The 11,192-nt window shown below is 41.2% G+C and overlaps 1 protein-coding gene across 1 annotated transcript; it reads left to right on the top strand.

The window, feature by feature from the left end:
* Positions 1-1,417: 1,417 nt before the first annotated feature.
* Positions 1,418-10,219, top strand: LOC124141470 (proline hydroxylase buaE-like). The gene is made up of 8 exons (XM_046509498.2): positions 1,418-2,494; positions 2,906-3,027; positions 3,895-3,961; positions 7,268-7,381; positions 7,689-7,782; positions 8,033-8,121; positions 8,694-8,804; positions 9,612-10,219. The coding sequence occupies exons 1-8, from the start codon at positions 2,324-2,326 to the stop codon at positions 9,786-9,788; spliced, it is 945 nt and encodes a 314-aa protein (XP_046365454.2). The 5' UTR covers positions 1,418-2,323; the 3' UTR covers positions 9,789-10,219.
* The last annotated feature ends 973 nt before the right edge of the window (positions 10,220-11,192 follow it).

Genomic DNA, 11,192 nt, shown 5'->3' on the forward strand with positions numbered 1-11,192 from the left:
GGATCCAGTCACTTGTTGGTCTGAACCAGATTATGCGCAGATAGCAATGATGTAGCCGGAATACGGCAGAATGCTCCGTTAAACAACAATAACTCCCTCCCAATGGTGTATGACATACTTACATATGCATGTCATATGATATATACAGGTAGATTTGTGTTATGAGCCAGTATTTCAGTTATATCACGGCATGTAAGCCTATACGAGGTGGGAACCTGAAGAGTGAGTGAGTATTGTTGTACGCCGCTTTTATCAGTTTTCAATCCAGAATTTAGCTTCACACATTGTACCCATGTTGGGACGTGAACCCGGGTCGTCGTTGTGACGAGTGAACAATTTAACAACCAGGCTACCTCACCGTCCCGAGAGCCTGATGCAGGTTTTAGACATGTATTGATTTGGAGAACCCTATTTTAGACTCTCTTTAAATAAATTATAATCACACGGGTATGTGGTGCAGACAAACCAATGCTCGTAATCAGGGAAAATGTAAGATTCGAACGACCAACCGATCCTGGCACGTTCCATCCAACAGCTAGTTGCATGACTGGACCTGCGTCCCTCAGCGTGACCGTGAGGGAGAGTCCAAAGTGAGTTTCACCCCCCCTCCCCCCTCCCCTTTCCCCCAAGCCCTCCCTCAAAAACACATGCTGCTGAGAGTAAGTTAGTCGTTATGTTCATCGGACCGCTCACTCCGATGGCCAGAGGAGTTGCAGAGTCATGACTTTAGTGCCCATGACGACACGGAACAACAATACATTAAGGTTAATGTTGTAGGGTCCATTAGCACCCCGGGACGCATTTACAACACTACCGGTATGACAGAATATTCTTACCCTCTTAGCAAACACCTGGTATCATAACGGATTTTCTGGGTTTTCTATTCATTTAATTTTCATAGCTATTTGCCCCTTGAGCTAAATAGAATCTGTTTCGGTGGATAATCTACATTACTGAATGGCTATTCTCTAACATTGATAATTAATATTTGGTTAATCCACTTTGGCAATGTTCCCGTGAAAATAGAGAGTCCCAGTGAAAGCGACCAACATTGAAAACGGCCACCACGCAAAAGAAAACAGCCAATAGGGTTAGTGAAAACGGCCACCACGTTTGGATAAATTGGTCTCTGGATTTATATTAGAAATCGAAGTAGCAATATGCTCTTAAATAAGTTTTTATGACATTCAACAGTGAATCTAGAATATTTTAGTTAACATTCAACAAGTACTATAATACATGACTGATTCGATCAACATGTTTTGTTACAGTTCACAAATCTTTTCTCCTTTTTCAGACTTCTCACAACACTTGATTGATATCTCACAAATAGAGTATGACTAGAAAAATTATGAAAATGTTTCAAACATAGACGTATTTTAAATTATGGTGCGATGTCCACATTTACAAATATCCACACACCTCAAAACTCAAATATTAGCATGTTGCCCAGCTTTCATTGTCTTCTTGCAATCCGAGCACGTAGGTCTCGTGTTGACGAGTGATCATTCATATTCAACTCACATTATCCCGCCTATATATACGTTTATGATTACAGCTAACTAGCTTCTACAATAACACACTGAACTGAGATCTTCTCATTCAAAACAAAGTTATACATTGGAATAGTCTTTTAAAGTTCTGTAGAAACTATTTCACGGTCGGTTTTTTAAAGATGAGTAACAAGTTATATTTTCGAACTGGCTTCTACCATCAAATCGGGGAAATAGAATCAAAACTTTAAAAAACCAATGGATTAATCTAGTACTCCACTCATAACATTATAAATACACAACCCGTTTGCGCCATTCGTGTTGACTGTTTTGTCCACAAGAGGTGGCCGTTTTCACTTACCCTTTTGGGTTTTTTCTCTTGTGCAGTGACTGTTTTCTCTAATTACCCGTTGGTGTCCAGTTCCCAAAATATCCACCGGAAGCGTGTAAGTGTCGGTTTACGCCGCTTTGGCGATATTCCATGTTCTCCATGTAATGATATGCGTCAATTAACCACCATTATAGTGAAAATAGCACTGGCGTATCACCATTGAACTTGTAAAATTGGGAACGAGTGGAACGAGTTGTATAATCTATGAGTTGTATACTATTTTAATTAACTAGTAGAAGAACGCACTAAAATGTTTGCTGAACGGTGTGTGAGATATTGGTTTACGAAACAAGTGTCAGTATGTTTATTTCAAGTATTCATGAACGCTCGAAGCCTTGTGGAGTTACCGCAGCTTTAAAATAAATGCAGGTCAATCAGAAGTCACGTATTTGCCACTTGACCTGGGAGAGAGGTCAGTTCGCAATCTCATCGGGCGGCCATGGCGGCGTCTGCTATTCCAGTTGTTGATTTCCAGAAGTACGGACTGAATGTAGCGGACCCTACATCCGTGGCGAGTGAAGTTTTGGAGACTACGGCCAGGGAGATATATGATGCCTTCAGTACAATTGGCTTTGTGTACCTGATGAATCATGGCGTTCGTCAGAGGCTGGTAAACCACATCTCCTGTTTTTACTTCATCACACATGCAATGTATCAAATGATACAGTCATCCATCACACATGCAGTTTCTGTTCCAGCTCGATGACATGTTCACAGTGTCACTAGGTGAGAGTGTATTGTACTATTGTTATTCCAGTTCGATGACATGTTCACAGTGTCACTGGGTGAGCCATGGAGGTTTTTTGTACTATTGTTATTCCAGGTGGATGACATGTTCACAGTGTCACTGGGTGAGCCATGGAGGTTTATTGTACTATTGTTATTCCAGTTCGATGACATGTTCACAGTGTCACTGGGTGAGCCATGGAGGTTTATTGTACTATTGTTATTCCAGTTCGATGACATGTTCACAGTGTCATTAGGTGAGCCATGGAGGTTTATTGTACTATTGTTATTCCAGGTGGATGACATGTTCACGGCGTCCAAGTCCTTCTTTGATCAACCTGTGGAGGAGAAGAGGAAGTGTGCTCGAGTCCACACAGACCATGGTGATCATGGCTGGGTTGCCCTGGAGAGCGAATCGTAGGTCACGAAAATGATTATTGTGTTTTTGGTTACCCCGCCCAATATTTCCATATTTATCTTATCAATAAAATTTAAATTCGTAGAGTTGTTTACAGGCAACTAAATATTTGAACGATTTTACTTTCATACTGTTTCCAATGAGTCCTATCTGAGAAAGGTAGGTTACGGGGAAGATTTACTTTAACTATCCTCAGTAAACTGGTTGTAGACTAAGATGCTGAGATCTACATTTACAGTTGGTTGATAGATCCAGGGGGCAGTCACTAGTGTGTGAAGTATATGTGTGACGATGACAATAACCGTGATGTAACAGTGATACTTGCGGCAAACCCTTCTGTCTGCGGATCTTTGTGGCTCAGTGACACCTTTATTTGGTGTATGTTCTAAGCCATACGATCATGACGTATCATGACGGTGTGTCTGGACTGGGTTATTTTACGGATTCTTAACATCATTAACAAATATGCACTCACTCATTTAACAATAACGCTCCGTGTACACTGTACACTGTGCAGTGGTGCGTATCGTTGTCTTGCTGATTTTGGGTTCGAATCCAAGATTCGTTCCCATTACAATGTCACCACCCTACCCGTGCTCACCCGGCTACGATCACCGCGGGGATTTACGTGTTGGACCTGATCCCCAGCAACATATGCCTGCCGTACACGGACCGTGTGGTCAAGGTCAGTGATTGCTTGATCGTTGCTCATAATATCAATCACTGGTTTGTCTCATCTTCAGTCGATTATTTACAGGACGCCATCACTTTGGGCTTCCCTACATCATTGATCTAACATTGTATAACTAAAATATTACCCAAAGCGGCTCAGTATAGTGACACCTCTTTGTTTATTTCCTTACAAGGCTGAATCCCGAGCGACAGACTGGAGACCTGAAGGAAGCGTTCAACTTTACGCCAAGGAATGATGGGGTATTCAGAATTGTTTATCATCAGGAATATGCCACAGCATGTTACTTTTAGGTCACCTGACTGAAGGTGAATAGATCTTAATGATATGTTATGTCCTGCTGCTTGTTACTACAATGATGACCTTTGATTAGGTTTAAATGTTCAAATCTCATTTTCAATGAGCCCACCGTGCAGTCATGTGTGTGTGTGTGTGTGTGTGTGTGTGTGTGTGTGTGTGTGTGTGTGTGTTATTTCGCGAGTACGGTATGCGTATGTTTATTTACTTGACCTAAATACTATAGCCTGTCTTTGGGTAGATGGCTGTGAAAGCAAGTGTTGTGAGTGAGATGTCACGCAAGTACGTGACTTCGGCGAGATCATGATAATAAATGAGTTTGCTACATTAACGAAGCAACACCAAATAATTATCTCCATTGCCACACTCGTTGTCTGTCTATCACATGGGTTTTCATTTCTCAAACTACTTTGTCCAACTAATTGTCCAAATTACACAATTATTCCTCTAAGCCAAATATTAACTTTGAAAGTTATTTACGTATTTGGTTTGATATATAAGTATCTTTTCAATGGTATACGTCTTAAAATTAAATTTGAATCTTCTTGAATATTTTTTACAGTATTTTGATAAATGCGACCATAGGTATTGTTCATGGACTCGTGAATCACATACCCCATATTATTCATATGACCGCCTCCGTGTTCTAGTGGTAGAGCGACCCGTGAAAATCAAGGGTAGAATCCGTCTTCCGCAACCCATGCTTGCCCTACCAGGTGACTCTGCTTCTCGTAAGGAGCTACTGACGGGGTGTGATGGTCAGGATCGCTGACTTGATTGATGCATATCATCGTATCCCAATTGCGAGGATCAATCACTGGATTGTCTGGTTCAGACTTGATTATTTACAGATCGCCGTCATATAGCTGGAATATCGCTGACTGTGGGGTTAAACAACAAATAAACAAACAAACAAACAATAGTGGTGGAGCGTCTGCCCGGAGAGTGGAAGGTCGGGGGTTTGATCTGCGGCCGCGACATACCAATAGACGTTAAAAGTCGGTACTTGTTGTTAACTTGCCTGGCGCTCGGTATTAAGGGGCTAAAACAGAGTGCTGGTCGACCCGGAGTCAGTATACTGTGTCTGAGTGGGGTATTCATGTTAAAATGCGGCATGGTATCTCAGTGGGCTAGCACGATAAAATCAGCATTAGTCCGGACTAATAGTACAAGCAGCCGCACACACACACACACACACGCACGCACGCACGCACGCACGCACACACACACGTGAAAACACGTCACCTATAAAGATGCCACTCCGTTGTATAACTGAAATACTGTTCATTGTAGTCTTAAACCACACTAAATGTTATCATCTAAGTGTTAATTATTCCAGACGCATGATCTATATCGACTTCCACATGCTTCCTATAAAATGCTGAAAGTACAAGATGATAATGGTAGTATTAATTGGGCATCTCATGTGAGAATGCTTTTGTTTGAATCTGGTTATGGTTACGCCAGGATATCGCAGGGTTGTGGAGAGGTGCATTATTTTATGGAATTATTCAAGAGAAGATGTATTGACATTGTTGTTCAAACCTGGAGTCAAAAGATGAACAATTCTGTTTTCTTAAATCATTATGCGTAATATAAATCACTCTTGAAAATTGAACTCAATAAAACCTCATATGGATCTTTTAAGCGTCTTGGCGAAATGTCGATGTCATAAGTCTTGTGGAGAGTTTAGTGCCACTCTGAATCTTTATGCATTGATCTAAATATGAAACAGATGAGGCGGTCTCACTGGTCTCCTTTATTTCTAGTTCAGGAGGGTAAATCAGTGGAAGGGAATTGAATATTTGATTGTTATTGAACGCTATCATAGATACACCTGAAGCTTAAGTTACACTTTTGGGCCAGATTGCCTTGTTTTGACATTGCCAATCCGAACAGAAATTCTGATTCATATGCCTAAAGCAACACATCTGCAAGTGGAGAGCACAAATGGTGCCCATGGCGATGCCTACCTCTTGCCTAAATGTCTAACGCCCCAAATCTTACGAAGGTGTTATCATTGAGGAAGTCCAGCATTTCTCATATTGTTTTCTCAGTAAACTTCAGATGGTATTTGCTTTCATGTTTCACAAATTGTCTGGAACCTCTGAATATAGATACGTAACTGTATCTGTGGTCACCACGTATTTTAACACAGCCCCAGTGATCAAGGAATAAAGTGTTTCACACAACTTACACACACATGAGCACATATACTAGGGTGCATAGGAACAAGCCCAAGTAAGTGAATTAAAATTGTTTTATGCCCCTTAAATAGCAACATTGCAGTGGTATGATGGCAGGGGACACCCGAAATGGGGTAACATCTTTCTACAGTATGACACTTCATCTACAAAGGACAAGGTATGCTAAGGGTCCGTTCTGACCCCCAGATGGATAATAGTGTATGACATGTTTGAAACAATATTATAGACAAAAGTAAGATTTTGACCTTGGAATAAGTGATCGAATAGGTCTTCGTCATTCTTATAATTTCATTTCAAGTTCGAAACATCGTCCTGTTGTTACTAATTTGGGCCATACTAATGTGCCTGGTCATGTCAGCAATGTGAACATGTCTGATTATTTTCATATCAATATTTCAGTCTTCCGCAACTTTAACATTTGACATCTCTAGTGGGTCACATAGGGCCCTTATCCCACTTCGTCCTTTATATACTTAATTCCAAAGGGCGTTGGCCCAAGTGAGAACGGAAAATTACCACGTCTTTACGTTAAGACGTTACACGTTGACGTCCGCTCCTTGGGCAACCTTGCTCTGTTTGTCTGTGCATTATGTGCAACGAGACGGTTCATCGTAGTGTGGTGACCCTGTCGATCTATTTCCGTGTTTTCCAGCTTTAGTCTTGATCAATACTCGATGACGATTATTTGTGCCTAATTTGGACTTGGTTCATTCCGCCTCACACAAAAAAACTGTCGACCGGAACTTTGCTACGCTTCACTTTCATGGGTACCTTCAGCATGGAACAATCCGTGTTTCATATTAAAGGTGTACATGCTGCTCTGGACATTTTGTCTCATGGATATGAACAGTCTCTGATGCATGGAACGTGTCTAGACATGTTATTCTAGCACTGTGTGTCTTTTGTTGTGCAAATAGATCACGTTTTTGGATATCAGTGAGCTCGGAAGTCGGAACTGCGTTTCGTTTGGAACTCAACAAACAATTCTGTCCAAATTCGTATCCAGTTGCTAGATGACACAAGTGAAATGTTGGTAAATTACAGGCGTGGCCGGCGGATGTTCCCAAATTTAAGTCAACTTTCGTATCCTTCTTCGATGACTGCACACAGCTGACAGAGCGAGTCCTTGATGTCCTGTCTATCGGCCTCAAACTTCAGGTAGGACCTTAATAGTAGCTTCATTGGATGAATGTAGGTGTTTTGTTGTAAACTGCAGGTATGAACAGCTGACAGAGAGTTTCCTTGTCTATCGGCATCAAACTTCAGGTATGACCTCGATAGTAGGTTCATAAGGTAAATGTAGGTATATATAGGTATAAACAGATAGGTGCGCGTTTCTTTGATGTCATGCTTAGTGCATCAAACTTTTGTAATTACCTGCAATATGTGCTTGCAACTGCGTTGCAGGATCAGAATTCTTCCCGTGTTTCGGGATCTAAGAATTCAATTTCTGCCCGTGTTGCAGGATCGCTATTACCTGCGTGAGTGTCACAACCTGATGGGCAAGAAGGGCGGCGCCACCACTCTCAGAAGTCTGTACTACCCCCCTGTGTCTGGAAGTAAGCGTTGTTTCTATTCAATGTAACATGGGTTAAACAGTCGCTGTTACTTTATATACAACGTTGAGGTGAGCTATGTGTTTTAGTAAGGGCGGGGGTTGGTGTTGGAATGGGCGTAGGGCGTGTATCGTATCTAGATATGAATGTGGATATTGATATATGTTATTGCAATTCAAAATGGACAATTGTCTCTGATGGGCACATTTTAACAAATATAAGATATAAAGAGTTTCCATGTCTGCTGTTGCAGCCGTGAAATCAGGTCAAATTCGCTGTGGAGAACATACCGACTACGGAACAATAACGCTGCTGTTCCAGGATGACGTTGGGGGCTTAGAGGTAAGGTTCACAAATATGTCCTTGGGTGGCCATCTTGGTAAGATACAGAAAATGTCAGATAACTATAATTATGATCGATACTGATTACAAGTTTGTGGTATCGCAGGTTTCAGTTGATGAATACTGGTGACATGTTTCAGTTGATGAATACTGGTGACATGTTTCAGGTGATGAATACTGGTGACATGTTTCAGGTGATGAATACTGGTGACATGTTTCAGGTGATGAATACTGGTGACATGTTTCAGGTGATGAATACTGGTGACATGTTTCAGGTGATGAATATTGGTGACATGTTTCAGGTGATGAATACCGGTGACATGTTTCAGGTGATGAATACTGGTGGCATGTTTCAGGTGATGAATACTGGTGGCATGTTTCAGGTGATGAATACTGGTGGCATGTTTCAGGTGATGAATATTGGTGACATGTTTCAGGTGATGAATACTGGTGGCATGTTTCAGATGATGAATACTGGTGACATGTTTCAGGTGATGAATATTGGTGACATGTTTCAGGTGATGAATATTGGTGACATGTTTCAGGTGATGAATACTGGTGGCATGTTTCAGGTGATGAATACTGACGATGTGTATGTTCCGGCCCAGCCTGTCCCTGGCACCATCGTGGTCAACATTGGTGACCTCATGCAGCGATGGACTGGAGATCAGCTTAAAGCCACAGTGAGCAGAGTTGACAGAATCAGTCTTATCAAACGTCTCTTGTACTCATGTGAAATAATGAGACAACATTATCTGACAGGCTGTTTACATGTCGTTTAGTTCTGTGTTATGTCTGTCCGAGTAAAGATCAGTGAGTTGTCAAATCAATACACGAACGGTGTGACTGCTTTTAGTTTTTGACGTAACAGAATGAAGGGTCTGATCTTGCCCGTCACAATTTGGTTAAAATCCAGTGGAAACGTCAGATTGGTGACATTGTAACAACCGAAATGTGGAAGATAGCCCCGTGTTCATGTGTCACTTGCCATAAATCCACTCAAAGAATAGATTGCACCAACACAAGACTGACTAGCACTGTGGGTACATAATACTACATGTCTCGTGAGCATGACATATCAACTCCAAGGTCTTATTGGTCAACTGTTCATCTGATCACTGGGTGCTTGTAAAGATGCACAGTACTTGAATAGCTAAATCTTGGAATCTTAGCTGTTAGTCTGATCCGATGTGGTTCAATGTTCACACAAACATGCACGGGTTATGTTTAGACGATAAACCATAGATTAGTTAATGTCCATACTGACTGTTTTGGATTAATGTTCACACAATCAACCACACGTTAGTGTTTAGGACTGACTATCATTTGTGCCCTACCGTTAAATATGAACTAGCACAGTCACCCACATATCAAGCCAAGGCATCACGTCCAAGACTAACAAAAAACTCTTGATTGTCGGAGAGAAGCAACTGTAAGCCAAATATGTTCACAGGTGTGTAACGGACATCATGAATCTTTGTTATTTTCAGAAACACCGGATCCTGATTCCTGAATTGGAACTGAAGAAACATCAGAGTCGACAATCAATTGCTTTCTTTGTCAACCCTAATAATGACACCGTGATTAAATGTCTAGATGGTTCAGACAAATATGAACCAATCTCGTGCCTGGATTATCTGAACTATAAGTTCAGTCTGACTTTTTAGTTATCGAGGAAGCACTTGACGTCATTGTTTGAGAAAATGGAGGGTAGTTTTAAACGATTGTCCATTTATTGTTTTTAACGTTTCACCATGTGCATTTCATCGCCTCCTTTAACACCGTGGTGATCCTAGGAGATAAAGGGACAAGTAATATGATCATACTGATCATGATATGCATTGAGTGAGTGAGCTTGGTTTTACGCCGCTTTTAGCAATATTCCAGCAATATCACGGCGGGGGACACCAGAAATGGGCACATTGTACCCATGTCGGGAATCGAACCCGGGTCTTCGGCGTGACGAGCGAACGCTTTAACCACTAGGCTACCCGACCGCCCCTTGATATGCATTGAGCAACATTTGATGTATATGAGGTAAGATAGATTTGAGAATAATGTAAACTTCTTGTGTATTAAATCTTGATCAGAAACTGTCCTAAGTACTTCACTGATTATTAATGTGTTGGGTATTGGGTATTGCTGTGTATACACATGAACGCGTTTCTGTCTGTCACTGTGCCCCGGCGGTTGGTTTCTCTTGACATCAATCACTAGTTTCTTTGAACATGAGGAAATATGTTTAAACAATATGGTTTATCACATAAAGTTATCAAGATTATATCTCAATTGCACATGAACATTACAGCGACGTATCTTAAGGGAGCCGGTATTATCGGGTGATAGCTCTGACAATAATCACTTGTTTGTCAGCATCGTACTCGTGTTCTTGTATTTCACCATGTGGTAAATATTCACTCACTCACTTGGCGAACAATCCACAATTAGTTCCTTAAACGATTCCCCAGAAATTTGACACAAAAGAAGTAGAAAAACGTGATTGGTTCAGGGGTAAAAATGTGTTCGCTCGTGGCCCCGCACTTGCAGGGAACTTTACAACTCGTCCACACGGATACTCGTTCAGAAACAAAATACTGACCCTTTTCGCGAACACATGGTATCATTATTTAACAATGATTTATATATAAAAATCCCGACAAAAGCCTTTCCATAGTCAAAAGAAATCTCTACCAAAATTAGAGTTGATTGTACAATTCTATATATAACTTTATAACTATAACTATAACTATAAAAAGTGATGGTACCAGATGTTGGTGAAAGTTGAGTGTAGTCTGCCCCACCGGAGGCACCCATCACAAACACATGCAAAAGCAAGTCAACTGTTCACCTGAAAAGACACAGGAGCATATGGTACGAGGGGTGGTCAAAAGTTCTGAGCCAAACAAACAAAACCAACAATTGTGAAAGTGATTATTTTAATTTTCAACGTGATCGTCCTGCTTTTCACTTTACGTCTCATACCGCTAGTGAAGCTTTTCATTTCCAGTCAGGAAAAGGTTTTCTGAAGCCACTCTGAAAAACCCATTGACTGCAGCTTTGAGGGCATCGTT

The sequence above is a fragment of the Haliotis rufescens genome, unplaced genomic scaffold, assembly GCF_023055435.1.
Source record: "Haliotis rufescens isolate VD_foot unplaced genomic scaffold, xgHalRufe1.0.p SCAF_26, whole genome shotgun sequence".
NCBI classification, from domain to species: Eukaryota; Metazoa; Mollusca; class Gastropoda; order Lepetellida; family Haliotidae; genus Haliotis; species Haliotis rufescens.